This window comes from Strongylocentrotus purpuratus, unplaced genomic scaffold (genome assembly GCF_000002235.5).
Source record: "Strongylocentrotus purpuratus isolate Spur 01 unplaced genomic scaffold, Spur_5.0 spur5_scaffold_19, whole genome shotgun sequence".
In the NCBI taxonomy this organism is placed as follows: domain Eukaryota; kingdom Metazoa; phylum Echinodermata; class Echinoidea; order Camarodonta; family Strongylocentrotidae; genus Strongylocentrotus; species Strongylocentrotus purpuratus.
Window position 1 is genome coordinate 11,052,530 of NW_022145604.1, and position 21,709 is coordinate 11,074,238.

Sequence of the window (21,709 nt, forward strand, 5' to 3'; positions counted from 1 at the left end):
TCCGACACTACTGGTCAGACCATTACTTCGACGAGAACCTTGGGGCCAGCTTCAGGTAGCACGTTTCTAGGAGGTATAACTTCGATAGCTTACGATGCCGTGGATGGGGCTGGTAACAAGGCCTTGACCTGCACGTACACCATAACGGTCGAAGGCAAGTACCGGTTATACCTATTCATATAAAGATTTAATACGAATAAAAGCGTACGCGGGGGTGTGCTGATTAATTTTGTTTTGAATGCTCCTTAACCCCCTCCCCTCCCCCACCCCCTGATCGAAATAAAGGACGGAACGATTTTCAAATTTCGGGGGGGGGGGGCAAAAAAGAAAAGAAATATTGCCCCCCCCCCCAGTGGACTCAGCGAAATTTCGGTCGACGCGATTTTCCCATTTCCGGATATGCGGGGGGGGGGGGGGGGGTATGTGGTGCGGGAGTAAGCTGTTCGCATTATATTGGAGTACATATTTCCTCATAATATTTTTCTCATCAATTGTTTAGTCATTTATTGCAGCGCCCTCCCCGGCAGCAATGACGTCCTGACGAGTTGTCCAGATGGCACTATTCGCGGGTCTAAGTGCACATTCAGTTGCCATACCGGTTATGAAGTTGCTGGTTCACATACATCTCAATGTCAGTCGGTCGGAAGTTCCGGGTCTTGGAGTTATCCTGTACCTTCCTGTGACTGTAAGTATTTAGAAATAAGCAGATTATCTTATTGCCGATGCAACAGAATGACGAGGGGTAAGGCTGGCGTCAAAGTAGAGTTTTGTCAGTTGTTTCGAAACTAGACTGTACCACCTTGTTGAATTCTGAATCATGTTATTATTCGTCCACAGACGATTTATTCATTAAACTATGATCTGAAGAAAAAAATGCTTGTCTATATTTCATATAATGAAAGTATAACTTTCAGAGAAACCGGGGGATCTCTTAAAAATATTGAAATTGTTTTACCTTTGCTCAGCGCTGAAATGCTACAACGTCATCGCTCCGCAGAATGGCAAGGTTGTTGGAACATGCTCAACCGACTATGGTTCAACTTGTCGTTTCGACTGCAACGAGGGATACGTTATCAACAATGATGAAATCAAATGCTCATCTCAACCCGGAAGTTCAACGGCATACTGGGAAGGACAAATGCCGTTTTGCTCTAGTATGTCTACATCCTAAAACTAGGTGTAGGTCGATGTTTGAAACATTGTAATGTAAAACGTTTTGTACCATTTGATCTTCAAAACTCTTTGTTAGCCGGGACTAAAAGAAACAATTTGAGATTATTCAATGCTTCATATTAAACACCCACAATTAAACGTATTTAAGAGGTAATATATATTTAATTCTTCTTTACCATATGAGAATAGAACAGAGTTTAATCATTGTTTCACTCCAATTAATCACGTAGTGTCATCTGAATACGAAATCCAAACAAAAAGGTGATTAAAAAGTTGTTGGTCGCTCTGTAACTGAACATTCAATACTCTGTTTTAAACTTTTATTTGGAAATAGTACAAAAAGCCAAGAAAATATAACTGTAAAAAAAACCTTCACATTACCATATTTCCCAGTCATCAACTGCACGAAGCCCACATTGACTACAGGTCTACAGGTGACTTCTACGCAGTCGTGCCCGGTTACGAGCGAGGTCACATATGGCAGTCACTGTTCGTTCACCTGCTCACGTGGTTACTACATTGAAGGGGACCAAGTCCTGTCCTGTCTGAGTGACGGATCCTGGAACCAATCTGCCCCAACCTGTCACGGTGAGCTACAGTCCCGTGTTCCCAATTGTCAACGTTGGAACTGGTTGTATGGTATCTACCGAGCTGCCATAAGGACTACCACATTAGACAATTTCCAATATCTGGCAATTACCTGATAAAAAATGTCCATCAAGTCGGACGCGTATCTTAGAACAACTCCCATTCCTCTTTAATAAGTAAATGGTAATCATCTCATCCGGTAATTCTTCTACCTGTATATAATTATCGCGATGGTGGTTATCCAGAGACAGTTGGGTGGCCACTATTAAAAGACAGGACTGAGATGCTTACAGCAGGGAACTATGCCGGGAACTATGCCTATTAAACTAAATTTTTACTATGTTATAAACAAGGTAACACATGGAGGAAAACGGCACCACAACCACTCTAATCACATCACATATATATCAATGCGACTAGAAATATGCAACTTGAGATTTGGAGCCTCTGCCCTTACAGTCCTATTTCGAAAAGACGTCAATTCGGCCAGATTGACTTGTATATTTGTTCATTAGCTGATTTTCCATTTCGAGGTTGAGGAATTAAATCTGAATTCATTGCTGACGTTCTTTGTCAATACTCAAATCTATAAGCTATGCTCCCGAACGAGGTTTAAAATTAAACTGCTATTCGACTTCACTTGAAGAAAAATAAAATCCCTCAATATTTAAGAACCCCTAAAGTTCGACAGAATATAAGACAAATAGTTGCTGTTTATTATTGAAGATGTCTAAAGCCTGCTAGGTTCTAATCGTGTCCACCATCTAACTTTAACAGCTGTCAATTGTACGAGCAGCGACATACCAGTCCCTGCTAATGGCGTGAAGACTGGGTGCTCGAACGCAGTTGAAACGTATGGAACGGTTTGTTCATTCTTTTGTAACATTGGTTACCTACCCGACTCGCCTGTGTACCGAACATGTGATGATGATGGCACGGGATCAGGAGTTTGGGATGGCGGACCAGTGACCTGTACAAGTTTGTATAACATACACTATTACAGTTATTTCGACGAATTGTAGGATATGGAGTTTATTTGATCGTGATTTATTACACCGAAATGCCGAAAATTAAGATAATTGAGTGAACCATGGCAACATCCAAAGTGGGAAATAAATGGGATATGGAACAAATGGAAATTGAATTTTTAAGTTAACCTACCCGCTTTTGACGACTCTATCGCTTTGTCGAGTAAACATTGGCTATATCCGTGTTGTGGCAAAAATGATTACTAAACTAATTTAATTCTTAGAGTAATAATTTACAAATAAAAGATACAAGTTAATTATATGGAAAATGATATTATAAAAAATGATACAAGATCATTAGAATCTTAAAACTTAGTAGATCTCCGACCGTAATCATACAAAATAAAATGTATTGTACGTATATGTTGGGCTTTAGAGACATTGTAGGTTTTAAAAAAATCGCGTAATAGCAAGTAATACATACATACTGAATATTTTCGTCTTGTCTAGCTTACTGTTCAATCTTGGGGTTTGTTCCAAATTGAGTGAGTGTTTGACGAAAAGCTTCTGTCGCCTTTATCTTTACTCTCTCCTATTCTTGAACCTTCGGCATTGATATAAAAAGATCGTACCTCTATTTTTTCTGACAAATTGTTCATTTATGTCTTTTTTAGTCGTGATGTGCACCGCTTTTGATAATCCAAGAAATGGGAGCATATCTGAATGTTTATACGGGGGCGTACCACAAAATATCACAAAGGAGCAAAAGTACGGCACAGTCTGCAGCATGCACTGCAACAATGGCTTCACTTGGACGTCAGGTTCTGCGTCAAGGATGTGTACTGCGTCAGGAACGTGGGATGGTGCTGATACAATTTGTGAGGGTAACGTTCTTCGTATCTTTATCTTACCTTGATGGACATAGAGGATCCATAAGGAAAATAGGCTGCAGTGAGCCGATAATTGCTCTGGCGTGCCGCGGCGACAGTCGCTCTTGGCTTCACTTCGTCAAAGACACGCTTTAAGTTCACAGTTGCAATTGGGATTAGATATAAGTCCAAGGTGCAGGGTTAGGATTTGGGATAATCAAGTGTAAGGTTATAGTGTTTGGCACAGGGTTGAATGTACGAATTTGATTAGTGAAGGATTTTGACCGTGGAGCAGATGCCGCCGAAGCGTTTGCCGTGGAAATTGTACAGCTAACGGCGCACTTCCCCTGGACATCAACCCCTAGTTAACCATCCCCAGTAAACTACCCCCTAGGACAGTTACCCCCTAGGACAACTACCCCCGGCCAACTATCCCCGGCCAACTACCCCCGGACAACTACCCCTAAGACAACCATCCTCTAGGACACCTACCCCCGGACAACTATCCTAGGGGGTAGTTGTCCCGGGGGTAGTCGTCCTAGAAGATGTTTGCCCTAGGGGGTAGTTGTCCTAGGGGTAATTGAATGGGGTCATTATCCGGGTTGGATGTCCAGGGGTAGGTGTCCGGGTACGCTAAAATCAAACATAATTTCTTCCAAAGGGACGTAGAATTAAGCAGTGTTCAACCAGGGACCAGTATATCGTAGACATGTCCCCGATTCAACGTTTCGGTCACCCTTTGCCCTCCTTCCCTTCTGGTTTTTCTTTGAATTTGCATAATAGAAGCTATTGGCAACATGGAATAATGAACATTTCTCTAATAACCAATGTAACTGGATTTCTTTAGCAACGTACAGTAAATTCCAGATCAAAGTGCGGAGCATAGGTTTATCAATGCAATGTGAAGTTTATGTACGTAGGCCAGTGATAACGTCCCCCTTTACAAAATATAACCTAACAAGAAAATAGGATAGTACTATCATATTCACATTCCTACCTTCTCTACATCCGCTACTTCTTTCCTAGCTTATTGATCAGTTGCCCAATCCTATTTGATATCTTTCACAAAAAGTACATTTGACTCTTTCTGCCGACAGACATAACACCACCAGTGCTGGCATGCCCATTAGATCGGGACATAGTTGCTGAGGAAGGGACGGTCTACGGAAACGTGCCATGGGATGAATGGGAACCACTCATGGTAAATACATAACCACTATTTAAAGCCTCATTGTGCCCTCTATATTGCACACAATGCCTAATCGGTGACCATTGGTCCCCCATGATCCTCTTTTTCTTATGTTTGGTGAGAGCTGATTTGATGAGATAACCACCTGTCAGTGACCTTGCAGGGTCTTCTAATCCCCCAGTAAACTAGTACAGATGGGCTTTAAGGGAAATATTTCGTCCTGTACCGGTATACTTTTGACATATGGAGGATATTAGTTCTTGTATGTTAAAGAGAGTATAGACTGACAAGACTACATGTCTTTCCCGTTGCCTGACTCGGTACCAATCGGGTATAATACGACTACGGACGTCGCGACCGCAGCAATCACGTGCGTCCAACATACGCGAAACCGTAGCGTGAGGAGAACTTCGGTCTGTTTCGCGAACGCTGACCATGTAGAGATTAAGTCGCTGACTAATAATCAAGTCCATTCGTTTAATGTGACCTAAATTAAGTGTGCCATATCATTAATGTTGTATTATTTGTCGATAGGCGACTGATGGTGATTTGGAGATTGAATCCAATCTAGTGAGTATAGGTTCAGTTCCAGTGACCACCTCTCCCACAAGCCTCGTAGAGGGCGCCCACCAGATCACCTATGGTGTCTTCGACTCTGCAGGGAATGAGCAGACTTGTTCATTTGTTGTGACGACACGAGGTAAGCTATCTGAAACTCTCTTCAACAAGTTATAACAATGAAGAAAGGACTAACAGCAATAGAAATTAAATGTTGCTTAAATGAAAAGAATAATTTTGTTAAGATTCTCAAAAATGGTTTGACACCTTTAACATTAAGTTTATCAGTGCAAACAAATTTCTAACACTTATTTATTCCTCTACCAGCTTTCCAATCTGATTCTTGTTCATGCTTCATGGGAACTAAGCTTGCAAATAAAATCATCCGGGGCTGGGTTGATTTTATTTAAATGGGCCAGAAGAAATGATCCGAGATAGTTTATAGGCTAACCTGTACTGACTACATGGACCATATGACAGTGTGCCATACAGGATTTCAAAAGAAGTTTGATGAACACATTTGTTTAAAAAAATAAAAATTAACATTACGTAAATATATTTTAGAATCGGAAAACATGACCATGGACGATGTTCTGTTCTTTCTAAAAGTGATTAGATGCCCCGGTCTACCCGTTCCTGAGCATGGCAGTATTCACCTAGGTTCTGGAGGAGGAGACTGCGTAGGGGGCGCTGTCTATGGATCATCCTGCGTGTATGGATGCGACGTCGGATACCAGCTTTTCGCAGGGAATGGCAACTTTTCCAGGAACTGTCTCCGCAACAATTCAATTGATCTGGTTGGATATTGGGACGCTGATCAACCAACTTGTCTAAGTAAATAGTTAAGGGAATATATTTCAAAATGATTACAAGTGATAACAAAACTGTCCATTATTTAAAATGAAGACAAAACTATCATTACATTTAAGCAAACCATTGGTTACATTATCGTATCGATTGACCGTAAATGCAAAGTAATCATGGCCCTTGATTGATTTGATTTCATAATTCCTTGAATCTCGAATTCCAGTCCAAAACTGCACTCTCCCCGCTGTGATGAATGTTCATAGCCCTGACTGCCTCACCACAGCAGTTGGATACGGTACAAACTGCGAGTTCGAGTGTGACCGAGGATATACCACTCTAATCGATGTAGATCATGTTAACCGCAGCTGCCAGGCAGAATCAACATGGGGCGGTAGTGACTTTAACTGCAGCGGTAAGGGCAGGATTATTGTCGATAAGTATTTTTTTGTTTTCTAATTAGGTATTTTATGTAGATATCTCAATCGGAACCCCCCCCTTTATTTCTCTATTATTTATATATATATATTTTTTATACAATTTTGTTTTCAAAAATTGTGTTTTCATGAACGGTCCTCTATTTATTTCTTTTCGTTTCTTTACTTCATATTTATTTTACACCAGTTTCCTCGTTCTATACCCCTGTCTAAATTTTAAATGGGACTCCACCGTGTTCACGCCTCTTTTCAGGTTAAATAGTTGAAACCGATTGGTATCTCTAAAAAAAAAAATTACAATGTATGACAACCAAAACTTAAAGTTCCTTAGCATTTTACTATTATGTATGAGATATTATTGCTGCCATCACCCAACCGACACTTTTAGCACAAAGGTCCTTCCATCTTCTTACCGCTGATAGTTGTGATCACGTGTCCTGCTCAACTCTCATTGGAATTTGGTCGCGTGATACCCCCTGAATGCTCTAACAGCACGGATATGAAGTTCGATACCGAGTGCGAGTACTCCTGTGGTAGCGGTTTCCTCTTACATGGACCGAGCAACATCAGGTGTAACCCTGACGGCAGTTGGAACGACCTACGACAACCCTACTGCGAAGGTGACAACAATCTTGTTCAAAACATATTTGACAGCCATTAACACTTTTATATTTTGATGATATTCAGTGTTGATATTTAAGCTTATCTAACAATATATGTAATTAATAAAGGATAACAAATTAATGAAATGAAATGAAAAGCATTTAAAAAGAAATATATCATTGTTAGTCAAAGGCGTTCGCTGATTTTCGGGTTTCTTGGAATGGAGAAGGGAGTGTGGCCATCGGTCAATTCACAAGATCAATACTTGCATGTGTGGGTGTATATACGTGTACAAGCAATCTGCGGAGGGGGGGGGGGGGGGAGGGGGGGGGGGGGGACACCAACAATGATATGAAGCTTGACTTCCCTGAAACTTAGTTGAGGTTAGAAAACTGTATAAATACATTTTCTAGAATCATAAGACCCATAATTATGCACGAATAAGGATTCCAATACTCACAAACCTGTTATATGAGGTTGAATCGTGTTCAATTTCAGGTTCCTCATATTTCTTCCAAGTAGGATACGAGTAGTAATATTTGACGCAATTATGATGTTATATGTCAAAGGTCAGCGACTATAAGTTCACCGGTAATATACCTTTCTCATGTAAAAAATAATAATCCAAAATACTTGCGCATATAAATTATTAATCCATTTTCATTGTGTTGGTCACAGATATTCAAAATCCAATCTTTAGTGCCCCCTGTCCTGTACATGTAAGGGTGGATGCTCAGCGAGGTACGACGTATGCCAATGTGACCCTGGTGCAGCCAGAAGCTCGGGATAACTCTGGCAATGTGAACGTCTCAAGGTTGGTGCTGAGTGGGGCAAATGAGAGGGTTACTATATGGGAGGATAATTAGGGGGTTCCATTATGAAAAAAGAAGGGAAAGAAAATCGGTTTTGATGAATATCGCGTCTTCCACTATCCCCTCGCTGAGCAAGTATTGGACATTTAAAATCACACACCATGGACAAGAATTTATGGGGAAAAAAAAAAACATAAAGTAAAAGAATCTCTTTCTGTTTGGAATCCATCCTGGGATCATCATGTGGAATTTGAATTAATTTATAAGGTTTTAAGAAAACAGTGTGGAAGTTTTGTAATATAAACGACATCATTTACACACCGGCATACAGCACAATCGTGTTGTACTGCAAAAGCATCAGCTACACGTAAAAATAATTTTAGAACAAATTATTAACGAAAGACGATTTCACAAAAGGGATGGTAATTATTTATCTGTTTTATATCAATGGTATCATCATTATACCGTGGGTAAACATGATATTCATATCGTTTCAATATTAAAATAACTCGGGAGGACCCAGAAGTCTAGTCTAATTTGTGTTAACACTGGTATCTATCTAATTTATGGTATATATATATCTATATATTCACGATTTTCTTGGATAAACTTTGAATTCAGAATTGGACCAAAAGATACGATTTTTCACGAGGGTGTAACGACCGTTCCTTATCTTGCTTCGGATGCCTCAGGAAATGAAGCAAGATGTGACGTCATCGTGACAGTTACAGGTAAAAAGATAATGAAACGGTACATTATCATACAGTTCGCAAAACTGATAGATATAATAATCGGGGCTTAAAGGAAATGTTATGATGGTAATTCCCTGAATTCTTCATTTTTTGTTTGACACGATTACAAAGATTTCTATGTTAACCATTCTAGGCAATTTCAATAGCCCTAGTGTAGCTCGTATTAAAATGTGAGATCATGTCTATCACCTCTGATATATTCCGAACATATGTATACATATCTTTATTAAGTAATCTTTGTTATAAACATTAAACGTTAAACGTATTCAACATTAAAACAAAGAATGACCATAAATAACACAGGACCGAGGTTTACAAATGAAAGTTTAAGTTCCTCAGGGTATCTAACATGTAATTATAGTACATAATATTGGAAAAACTGATACAGACATAGATAAATACTTACGTGTAATATATTTCGAACATGCTAAAACGAATGGTTAAAAGCGTGACTTGTAAAAATTGACTTAAGGAGATAAAGAACATGGTTGAAATCATTATGAAATTATATGGTAACTGGATATAAAGAAATTTACGATTTGGAGGTTAAATTATATGATAAGTCATCGATTATTTTGCTAAGTGGATCGAAATACTACAATAACCAACCTAAATCGTAATATAGTTGGTTTCTTAAAAGGTTAAGCAATTATGTTTTATAATCGTTACTTAAAAATTACTACTAAAAAAAAAATAACAATAATTTTCATAACTTTTTTTTGGTTGCAAATTGTCAGTTCTTTTATCCTCATATATATATATATATATACCCTAGGCCTAAACATGTCAACAAGTAATTTTACGGATCAAAATACAAATAAGAGTAATTTTTTCATGGTATGGTTGAACGGAATTATTAGTTAGAACTAATGCATAAAAATATCAGGTTATCATACATTACGTAGCCTCATTCTCTTTCTCTCTTTTTTCCTTTTTCAGTCTACAGATGTCCAACGCCCAAGGCTCCAGTAGAGGGCTTCGTAACAAATTGCTCCAAATTATTCTATGGTAGCGCGTGTTCCTTTGGATGTAACATTGGTTATGACCTCATCGGAAGTGAAACACTGACCTGTGATTTGACGCAAGGAGGAATGGGACCAAACGCAACTTGGAACGAACATTCACCGACTTGTCAAAGTAATGTTTTTACTTTGATTTTTCATCACAACATTATAATGTTATGCCTGGATAACGTGGTTGATTTATGTGTTAAACCTGGTATTATTTTCTGTAAAGAATAAAACAAATTCAATGATAACTTGACATGATTTTGTTAGAGAAAAAAAAGTTCTATCTTTTTTTTGCCTTACTGCATGTTTTAAAGTAACATGCACGATTATTTACACGAACAAAAGAGGATAAGAATCAGCATGAATCATGTTAAGCACCACATTATTCTAAAACTTAGTTTGTAGTTAAAATGAGAAGGCCAAAATGCTGAAAGGAATTAAACGTTACATTAAATTGAATTCCTTTATACGAATATAGTTCGAACTTGTGTTGCTGTCCGATTGCAACCTCCTGCCGCTAAGGCCGGCTGTGACAAGAACCCACCGCTTACAGAAGACTATGACACAGTTTGCACCTTCACATGCCCGTACGGATTCCGGGGTATAGGGGACAGTCGCTCCAGATGTGACGAGAATGGAAAGTGGAGCAGTACTAATTTTACGTGTGAACGTAAGGACTTGGCATGTTTTTGTTGTTGCTTTAATGCCGAATTGAGCTGATGGACAGTAGAGAAAGGGGTAGGAAATAAGCTACGAATCGATAAGTTACGAGAAGTATGTATGTGGCCTTTACCTCTTTGCTCCACCTTTTCACGAAGGAAACCTAAGTCATTTCAAAAGTAAAATTAAGAATACATATACGATTTAACATAGGCATACTTGTTTCATATGCAAAACAAACTACAATACTAACTTTCAGTTCATTTGTTTAACTAGTTTTTAGTGAAACGATGCATGGATGAATCACTTGTATTGAATAATAAACAGGTAGTTATATGTAATGGTTGAATTGGTAGTTTTATACGTCAGCTTTGATAACGAAGATGCATCAGAATATATCCTTATTTAGAATTCATTATTAAGCCTTCTTTTGTAACTATACCAGGAACCCCTTGTTCACCCCTAAGTGCTCCATCAGGGATGACCATTACCCCTAGCTCTTGTACCACGGATCCTAGATACGGTGATACCTGTACCCTTCAATGCTCAAGATCAGGCTTTGAGGTATATCCCCAGAGCTCATCAAGTGTAACATGCTCGGGTAATGAAAGGTGGAACAAGAACATCCTCTCTACATCATGCAAAGGTAACCTCCATTCACCAAATTGATGATCAGACATAGTCATGAGCATGCGATATTTGTCCTAGGGTTTATTTTGTAAAATATATAGGGTTATAGCTAGCGCTTCGACCTGGTTTTAGGTTGGTTTTGGGTCAACGGTTGGTCTAGGTATGGGGCCTGCTCGCTATTTATAAGGACCGCTATTTATAAACGATCGCTATTCATTTAGTCAGGCGTTATGGATAGCGGTCTAGATGAATATGGTTCCTTATTAATGGCGGTCCTTATGAATAGCGAGGTAAATTGTCTATGGTTTCCTCGCTATTTATAGGGGCCGCTTTTCATTAAGGATCGATGTTTTATTTTGTCACGCGTTATGGATAGTGGTCCTTATGAATAATGGTTCTTATTTTAAAAAAAAAGTTCCTTGACCCCTAGGTATTATGTTCGGTCGAGGATTAGGATTAGTTTAGTTAGGCATTTAGCCAGTGTAGGGTCTAGTGTCATGAACTTGGAGCGATTGTTGCCAGAGCACGAGCCCCAAGTTGTCTTCCGGAATGGGCAAGTCAATCATATGTTGTCCATTAATGATCTTACCTCAAAGATATTACAATTCGTTAAGACTACAATGGTTATAAACGACCCTTCTGTAGTATAACCAGTAATATCCTTTTTTATGATTCAGATGTAGAACCACCAGTCTTCACACAGTGTCCGAACGACTTTGTTAGGCACCCTGGCCGCAGTTCTACTTCTGCCTTCGTCTCGTGGACAGTAGCTGCTACAGACAATGATGCTATTGGTCCAACAGTATCATGTGACCATCCTTCGAATGTCAGTATGCCCTTGGGTCAACATCCGGTGACATGTATAGCCGCTGATCGAAGTGGTTACACCGAAGATTGTTCATTCATCGTTACCGTAGAAGGTTAGGACAACAAAGTATCGCTTTATCATCTATGACCAAATTATTAAGATTGATTGATAAGAAAAATTAGTTACATTAAAAATGCTCGCTGACCATGGTGCACCTATATATGTCGGTATCTAATTATGTTTAGGTAGACCTATATCGAAAGAATATTCGGGGACAAGAAAATGAAAAATTGTCGGCCCTACTATTGAATGGCTGTACATCGACTTGATGGACTCGATTTCTTGCTTACTCCGTAGTTCGACAATGCAAACCGTTGGTTCAACCTGCTTTTGGCGCCCTGAACGGATCATGTGACACCGTCTATGGTTCTTCATGTCACGTGACCTGTATCCTCGGTTATCACTTGAACGGTTCAAGTTCGGCATCTTGTGAATTTAACGGCACCGATATGTATTGGATGTGGGACATGGAACCGCACTGCCAAGGTTCGTACCTCGAATTTGTTGACCAGTTTGGTCAGCATAATGGTACAATAACCAATATGAAATAAACCTTTTGAACTGGGAGAGGTCACTCTTATTATATATACCCACTCCCAAAGTCATTATTGATTTTTGCTACACTTTTGCATGGTTTGGATTAGTTTATGTCCAAACGATTGCAAGGTAAGGTAATACACACTATTTCACGTGGGAATTCCAGAAGTATTACAGCATTGGAGGACACAATTTCACCAACTCCTCAGCATCCATTAAAAGTATGACAAAATTATTGAGCTATATATTATGTGATCAGATGGGAAATGCTTGTGTATAGGTTCATCATTGAGACAATTTTTACCTGCTCATTGCAGTTCTGTACTTATCTTAATATTGCATCATGGTAAAGTAGTTAAGTCACATAACTACACGAAATCGACAATGACTAATTTATCTTTGGAAATTCTACAGCTAACTGGTGCCCTCCCGTCGCATTACCGTCCATGCTGGCTGTGTATCCAGACTCTTGTTCTCTGGATGCCAGGGTAGCGGTTGGTACTGTCTGTACGTGTTACTGTACTGGTGGTCTGAGCTTGGTCGGCAATGACACGACTGTGACATGCCTCATAGACGGTCAGTGGGATCGACAGATAGATGCAGGAGCGATGACGTGTAAAGGTGAAGACTGAAGAATTATCTTCCTATATAGTACTTTGTAGCAATTGAATTCAGCCTCAAAAGAATAGAGAAAGAACCACATAGATAAATAAATGCATTCATACATAAATACACCTAACTAACGAACGCACGAACGAATGAATAAATCAAATAAATAAATAAAACAATAGATTATCAGTATGGCAGGGATGTTAAAATGGAGGGAAAAAAAAAGAACCTGTGAAATTGTGTTCCCTATCTGTAAAAAAATCAGGTAACATGTTGCTATTATTTTCTCCAAAATACATTATCGATGAATAATATGTACAACAGGCATTTAAACCGATTTTTGTCTTGCAGATAAAACACCTCCAGTGATCACATTCTGTCCTGGTGTCGTCAACACGGTTCGCACTCAATACTGGGGCGTTGAAGTCACCTTTGACCTTCCGACAGCCCACGACACGGTCGACCCTCATCTCGAAATCGTGACCGACCCGGCTGATTTAGAATCCCCTTATAATTTCACCTCCAATACTGCATGCAGATACACCTTTGTCGATGACTCTGGGAATAAAGCTACATGTGTCTTTGACGTCGACATTAAAGGTATCACAAGCAAGATCGCAACGATTTTTTTCAAAAATCAACCTTAGGCAATTTAACAAAGAATTAATATGTTGATGCCTTTCGCAATCCGAACACCACTTCCATGACAAATACAATAGGGTATTGTAATTATCCTCGAGCTGATTTTTCCCAAACTTTTGTGATATGAACAAGCTCGTCATTTGCCCTTAATGTAGAATTAAAGTCGGGTTGTCGAGAGTATTCCCGGTGGTAAAGACGGTGATGACGATCATGATGATGGTGCCCTCTTGAATAGTGCATGTATCCGTCTCTGCTAGACAGTATCACGGAGCATCATATTTCTATACTGTCTCACAAAATTCACTGTTTTTAGTCATTTTGTCAATTAAAAAAATGATTTGATGTTTTATATTCCATGATTCTCTTCATTCGTGCTATTATTCTTCCCATTGTGTCGCAGTAATGAACGGATAGGGCTTAAGAGTCGAAATAAAGGTGATTTGTGACTCACAATATTCCTTTAACAGAAGATATAATCGTCAGTTAGAAATTAATAAAGTTATAGCGGATTATAAGTATTAATAAAATCACCGTGAATTTTCCGTTGTCCAAAGGGCACGAGTAAAGGTTATAACCCGTCCTCAAAGACAGATATAAAACGATTGAATAGATTGTAATAGATTTTAAAAAAATGTTGAACAGCTAGTAAAATATTGCAAGTGTGACATCAACATCCTAGTTTTCTGCGAGACAGATTTAGCATTTGTAGCAAGCGAATGTAACATCGACACACTGTAGCCAACGTAACATTTCAACATGAACAACATCGACTTTATAAATGGAAATGCGACCTCCATATTTCGACTACCCTTTTCCGACAGATTTGTTACTTAACACTGGCAAAGTTGAGGTGTTGTGAGTGTGACGTCAGAACGCATGACAGGGTCATCAACGTAAAACGCTAGATGCTAGTACCTTCGTTTGATTGGTTGCTTCTGTTCATGTTCCAAGCAAAATTAATTGTGAATCATAGTATAATGTTATAATGACATGAAAGAGTGTTCTGTAAACTATCAAATACATAAATGAAAAGTGAGTCTATTATCTAAAAGCTGGGCTTGTTGCGTACGTGTAGCTTCACTGAATTAAACGTCAGAAAATACAGAATACATAATTAAACACCATACACTGCGACCAAACCCTTGTATTTTTTGTTATATCATTTAAAAGTCTTAATACTTCATATATAATTTTCTTGATCCTTGTTGTTTTCTTCAGATTTGGTAGAACCTACCTTTGTGTACTGTCCTCCTGATCAGAACATAACAACTAGCCAGCAGATGACATTGGTCACGTGGGACGAGCCCATAGTTCAGGATATTCCCGGGGATGACGTATTGATCACGTGTAACTACGACACCAATCAGGTGACGTTGCCCTGGGGAGAAAATGAAATTGTCTACAAAGCTACAAACTTGAATAATGCATTTCAGAAGGAGTGCAAGTTCATAATCATTATCGTACGTAAGTACTGATGCTGTAAAAATATAAGTCCTTCTGCATTATTTCAGGTGCCAGCTATACACAACTGAAATAATATGTAGGAGATGCCATGCTTTCATTACACTTTAAATCACAATAATGTTGTTTTACTTTATTTATTTACTTTTATTGAATTTTTTTTAGTGACATAGTCTTCTTGAGTAACTGATACAAAAATAATAAGCAATAGCGAGAGATGAACCAAAGGAACTAAACTTACTTAATTCAGCAATGTTTAATATTTGTTTAAATAAGGAGGGACTTGATAAAACTTTTTTTTTTTTTACTTCTCTTTTCTTTTAACAAGCATTCCCATGCACGGAACTTCACCCTCCCCAGCATGGGGCTTTGTCGTGTGATACTTGGCTGTTCAGCCGCTATTGTAGTGTGTCGTGCGACGAGTCCTTCGATATACCACGTTCGAGTTCTTTACACCAACCTACAACGCTTTATGTCTGCGGTACTTCTGGTTTGTGGACTCCACATGCATACGTTGCTGACTGTTCCCGTGAGTGATCGTTATGTTAGATGGTGATGTCAAAAATATTGTTTTTTTTAAAATAAAAATTAGGTATATTTGTTAGAGAGCATCCCATTAAATGAGAAGCTATCTCACGACTCTCAATTCTATTGTCATATCTAACAACTTATTTTGCACGGTAAATCGCAAACAAAAGTGAATTAGACTGCCCAGCCTCCCTTCCTGCGCGTACCCGTCGTCTTTGCTGTGTGCATCCGACCCGAAGGCAAGACCTATAGTAATTGATAGAGCCTGAGTCTAATCAGGGCAAGTTATGGTTTTGCAAAGAGCCTCAAATTTGTATAATGATAATTGCGTGCATCATTATATTCAACTCTAAATTCCCCTAGTTCCAGCTGTTAATTAACAATCTCATTTTTTTTATCAGTAGCAATAATGAAAATAATAATTAGAAAAATTAAAGTGTAACGAAAAAAAGATATTGATAGCATACATGTACCATTTTCCTTTTTCTTCCATTAGAGACCCGTGACCCTCGTCGTAGTAATCTCCCGTCTGCCCTGCAGTACTACACAGGAACTTGCGAAAGTCCAGTGACCACGGAGGACATCGCAGAGGCCTTCATCACCATCCTTCGCGGGTCGATGTTCAGGGAGGCTTGCGATAAGGAGAACGAATGCCTGGTCGAAAACGTGGCCGTGTGGTGCGGAGGCGCCGTTGCTCGCGGTATGGTAAAGCGCAGCTCGGAAATACAGAGACGGAGAAAGCGAAATGCCAATCAGGAGATCGACAAGGATTTGGACTCAATGCGACAGAAGTTCCAGAACAACGACATGGATAAGGGTGGCACCACCACTGTCTATCTGGATATTGCGATACGGAACATACTAGATAACTCGGGTCTTGCACTGGAGGGGAAGTTGTTGTCTATGGCACGAGAGATCAAAGAGCAATTCAGACTCCTTCACAACCTGACCTCCTTGTCATTGACCACGGGGTACTCTGTCATCCAATGCGAGGATGGTTACATCGCTGACCACGAGACGTTGAAATGTGGTACGTTTGAATAGTTCTGTATTTCAGAGAAACAAATTATAACCTGATATTTCAAACATGCTTTGTGTGAATTGATCTTAAAGCAAATACAAACGATGATTGTCTCTTTTTGAGGAAGGGTGTGCGCGGTATGAATTAGGGGGATGTGGGTAAGTGTTAATTTAGGGAAACCACACTTTCCATTTCCATTGTCAAAGGGTCGAATTTACAACAGAGGTTTGACTTTCCCCAATGGTCTAAACCAAGCGTAAATAACCAGTGCAATAATTGCCTGCTCATAGGGCAAGCGTGTATTATAGGGTTTTTGAGGTTCAAAGCATGAGTTAGGATTAATCACTGTCATGAATTCAGGCCAAAATTTATATAGAGTTAACATAATTACAAACATATAATAGTCATCTTTTTAACAATCATACCTCAATAACCTAGCTCAAATTAGTCACAATTATAGTTTGATTGTTGCTATACTTTCACATAATGCGACAGACAGTCACATGGCAGCTCACTAGCTCCAAACGATTACATTAGCAATGGATTATATTGTGTCAATGATTTCTCAATAAATGAGAATTTATAAAACTAGATATTTATTAATGAATTATTCATATAATTGTGTCTATGTTAGTGATTGTTTTTAATTCACTCTTATTTTCACGGATTTGGAGAACATCCCCAGCACCAGTGCTGATCTTGTATTTTGGGTTGTGATAACATTGAACTGACAACTCTTTTCAAAATAAAAAATAAACTCTGTTACCTTCTCCATGCAGTCGCCTGCACAACCGGCTATTTCTATGAAAGGGCTACATCAGGGGGACAATGTACCCCTTGTGTCTATGGTTACTATCAACATCAACAAGCACAGGTCACGTGCCGAAAGTGTCCAGAGGGCCAATCAACAGAGATTAAAGGAAGTCGGAGTAAAAGTGATTGCAAAGGTAATGAAATATTCAACAGATGACATTTATCGACCCTTTAACCAGGGAACGAAGGTCAATATTATGGAGCACGGGATACTTTTTGTTTTCCTTCCATTAAATCCAGACAAGCTTTTGCAAACCTACTTTTGATGAAATGTTGATACCGACAATTTCCCCCCAAAAGTGGGTCATTTAACTTTTCCATCAAGTATCAATATCATATGACTTGTACAAAATGATAATTGTCTCATTGAATGTCGAGAATATTTTAAAAAGGAAAATCTTGGTAGGGACCAGCCTAAGCGAATACGCCGACGAGTTTAAGAGTAGTACTTTTGAAGGCACAGTCACTATGAACATGACGGACAAAGAAAGCGGACAAAATATACAGTTCCTCGGGTAGACAAAGAAACATCCCTTCACTGCTATTATGTAAAAAGGTGAATATGCATGTAACACCTGTTCTACACATTTTTACATAATAGCAGTGAAGGGATGTTCCTTTGTCTACCTGAGGAACTGTATATTTTGTCCGTTTTCTTTGTCATTCATGTTCATAGTGAGTGCTCCATATCCCGTCAGAAAGTATCGTCCATAGGGTGCAGATTCTCCCCTTCCAATCGGTTGACTGCATCAATAGGGCTTTTACCAGCTCCATCCATTTTGTCTGTACGCCGTCGCTTGCTCCCTGTCTTCATCATTTGAGTAAAGTAAAATAATTAGTTAATATTTTAATTCAGTGCTCCTTTAGTTCAATAAAATATCATACCAGCATGTTAAAACAATTTTTTTCCTTCTTTTTCTTGTACCCTAGACATGTGTCACAAGGGCCAGTTTTCACACTCTGGATTGCAACCTTGCGTCAAATGTCCACGTGACACTTTTCAGCCAATGAAAGGACAGGCATCTTGCTTCGATTGCTCTGGTAGTTCGATCACACTACACACAGGATCATCTTCGCCTGATCAGTGTATCGACCAACTCTAAAGATCCTGCGTGTGCGCCAAGAATCGTGTAATGAATTATTGTTCACAATTGCGTTTAGATTTGAGGAGTTTTGTCAATTGCACTTCATTAAATAACTTCTATCTAAAGAAATGCTCACATCTTTAACTAAAATAAGATGTAAAAGTTTCATACTTCCCAACACATTTTTTGCATGAATCCTTTTGTTTTTAGAGATTTGTTTTCATGTTTTGATACAATGAAAGTATAGAATTTATTTAGAATAAGATTCCTTTCGCAAGAAGTGTGAGCATCTCTTGGCGTCGCTGGGGATGACACCCTGATAAGAATTGATCTTTGAACATTTCTAATCTTGAGAATATATTTGTTTTCTTATCGAATAATGCTTTCCTAACTGCTGTTTTCAAATGTAAATATCTAGTGCATCATGTAATGATAGAAATATAAGATGTTAGTACTCCATAGCAAATTCCACTGTTTTATAATTATTGAAGGTTACATAACAAAAATGGAATTCTTAATTTGATAACTTGACAATGAAAATTAAGAAATTTACAACTGTAAGGTTATGAAATGGAATATGGATATATGCCTAATATGGAAATACTAATTATTAAAGTGGAAATAATTTTTAGAGAGGAGTGATATCCGGGAGTGATATGCGGTAATGAGGGAGGTAGAAAGAGTGATGACAGATACAAAGGGAAGGGTGAAGAGCGAGAGAAAACTAGAGAGAGAGAGAGAAAGAGAGACAGACATACACATACACACGGAGGGAGGGAGCGAGAATAGTACAAATGTATAATACAAAAAGTATGGAAGTGGATGTGAGATATGAGAAGGATATATGCATATGTCGGGAGAGGACGTCGAGTAATGAAAATATTTATCTAGAAAAATATGGTCTAACTGTACTTTACATTGATGCCCGTGATTACAGTTTAAAATAAATCTGATAGCGCAGGCACACCATGTCCACAATCATGAAATCGTCCACAAATCTTATGAATCTCAGAATGAAGTTGAAAGGAATTTTACTGTAGTACTCGTGATCTTGAAACAACATCTTGTCAACAGTTGTTGTCTATACACAAAAATAACTAGAAAAACAACTTAATTTTCATCTTCAATTGATAGTTATATCGATGGGTACATCATTTTTAATACATTAGATGGCTTTTAGGGGTCTATCGTTCGCTAGGATTTAGGAGACTTGAATATATACCCGAAATGCCCATTTATTATTTTGATCAATCAGTCAACGTAATTTTTCTTCTTCTTTTTTTCTTTTGTTTAAAATCGAGTTAACAAAGGAAATTAGTCTGAGATCTAAATTTTCATTTGAAAAATTATCACAGACTCAGAGTCAGGTTTAGATGAAGTAGTAAATACGGATCAAAGTGTTTTTTAAAAATAATTGTTATAATATGTCCAGTTCAGTTTCTCGATGGACACACTAAGCCCACATTTCATTTTGTCTTTTCTTTTTTTCGTACTCGAATTTTTTTTTTGAGTGGCCTGAAGGTATTTCTTAAATATCTGAATCATTTCTTTGTTGACCACATATTGTATTTCAAAGAGTTTTTGGACATATGCCTTATTATAAATCTAAGTAATTCAATACAATAAATTCTCAGCATTTAAACGTCCGTTTTTTTTTCTCCATATGGACAAGAGATGTTCAAATTTCATTGCGTCTGCCCCCTCTCCATCATTTTCCATGAATTAGCCATTTGGTTTAGTCCGATGTGTTTGAATAGTTTGTTTGTTGACCAGATATTCGATTCCATGGGTTTTGTGAACATCTGTTATATGAATAAAATGATAATAGTTTCAAATTTCCGTATATTTTAGTCTATTTATAAAAAAATCACATTGCAACCCACAGGCTGAATTGCACGATTTAAATTTAGATTGTGATATAAAAACATGAGATTATAATGGACATGGTAAACAAAACATTACACAAAATAATAACTGCATACAAAATAAGGAACATAATATATTTAACAAATATTATTTTACTTTTTAACCTGGAATAGCTCGACATTATTAGGTGGTATAAAGGCAGATAGATTAACGGATAGTCATATTGAGAGACGGAGAGAGAGAATCAAGAAGGAAGAGATAGAATCAAGAAGGGAGAGAGTAAAGGTGAGGGTCAGAGAGAGAGATGAAGATAAAGAAAGAGGGATAGAAAGAGAGAGAGCGATAGAGGGAGAAAGAGAGCGAGGGAGAGAGACATACAGAGAGAGAAACAATAATTTCTCATGTCATCTTTTCGTATGTGACATTGTTACTAAATCACGTGTTTACAGTTATTCCTTATCTTTCCATGATTGTTATGTATTTGAATGAATATTTCAGAAAGGGTGAAATCTTGTTCTACGTATGATAATTATGATCAGATATTTTTATTTAGGAGTACGTCGAAATGCGATCTCATTACAAATTACGGAACAGAAAACACTATGAGAGATGAAGATGGAAAATGACTTTGAGAAAACGAGCGACAGAGAGAAAGAAAGAAAGTTGGACGTATTGTTAACTATTATTATGCTATTTGTCTCTTCGTCATCCCTCCACCCGCTCTGGTTTCCTCTTTGTTGTTATTTTTAATCATGATTTACATTCAAAAGATTTAATTTTTATAATTATTGTACAGTAATATTCTTCTCATTTCGATATCATCAGGCGCTCGTTCCGTGTTTATCTTCTCCATATCGAGGTTGTGGTATAATATTAATATATAATTTATCTCAGGATCGAAAGGAATACTTTCAGAATAAAAGCTAATAGCGGAACAGAAAACAGTACAAGAGATTAAGATGGAAACTGGCGCTGATAAAGCGAGCGAGAGAGAAAGAAAGAAAGAGAGATAGGGAGTGAGGAAAAGAGAGAGAAACACTAATTTCTCATAATCATCTGTGACATTTGGCTTCATCACGTCTTCTTGTTCATTCCTTTATCTTGCATGATTGTTATATCTTTGAATGATTATTTCAGATATGGTAAAATCTGGTTCTACGTTATATGTTTAATAACAATTTTTATTTAGGAGTACGTCGGAACGTGATCCCATAAAAATCCTTCAA

General features: G+C 38.2%; 1 protein-coding gene across 1 annotated transcript; it reads left to right on the top strand.

Moving 5' to 3' along the window:
- The first annotated feature begins 503 nt into the window (after window positions 1-503).
- On the top strand, window positions 504-18,903 carry LOC100891711 (sushi, von Willebrand factor type A, EGF and pentraxin domain-containing protein 1). The gene is made up of 24 exons (XM_011676848.2): window positions 504-685; window positions 966-1,154; window positions 1,567-1,761; window positions 2,539-2,739; window positions 3,404-3,613; window positions 4,696-4,799; window positions 5,322-5,487; window positions 5,955-6,179; window positions 6,376-6,564; window positions 7,009-7,206; window positions 7,868-8,003; window positions 8,623-8,732; window positions 9,693-9,890; window positions 10,242-10,433; window positions 10,869-11,069; window positions 11,731-11,973; window positions 12,219-12,407; window positions 12,873-13,079; window positions 13,419-13,667; window positions 14,928-15,173; window positions 15,499-15,699; window positions 16,195-16,728; window positions 17,499-17,666; window positions 18,463-18,903. Exons 2-24 carry the CDS (start codon window positions 1,139-1,141, stop codon window positions 18,633-18,635), a joined length of 4,551 nt encoding a protein of 1,516 aa, XP_011675150.2. The 5' UTR covers window positions 504-685; window positions 966-1,138; the 3' UTR covers window positions 18,636-18,903.
- The last annotated feature ends 2,806 nt before the right edge of the window (window positions 18,904-21,709 follow it).

What these genes read in the sequence shown, in the direction of transcription:
- LOC100891711 (XM_011676848.2), top strand. An exon ending in AGGAGCGATGACGTGTAAAG is followed by an intron (nt 13,080 to 13,418) that starts GTGAAGACTGAA and finishes TTTGTCTTGCAG; the next exon opens with ATAAAACACCTCCAGTGATC. An exon ending in GAGTAAAAGTGATTGCAAAG is followed by an intron (nt 17,667 to 18,462) that starts GTAATGAAATAT and finishes CTTGTACCCTAG; the next exon opens with ACATGTGTCACAAGGGCCAG.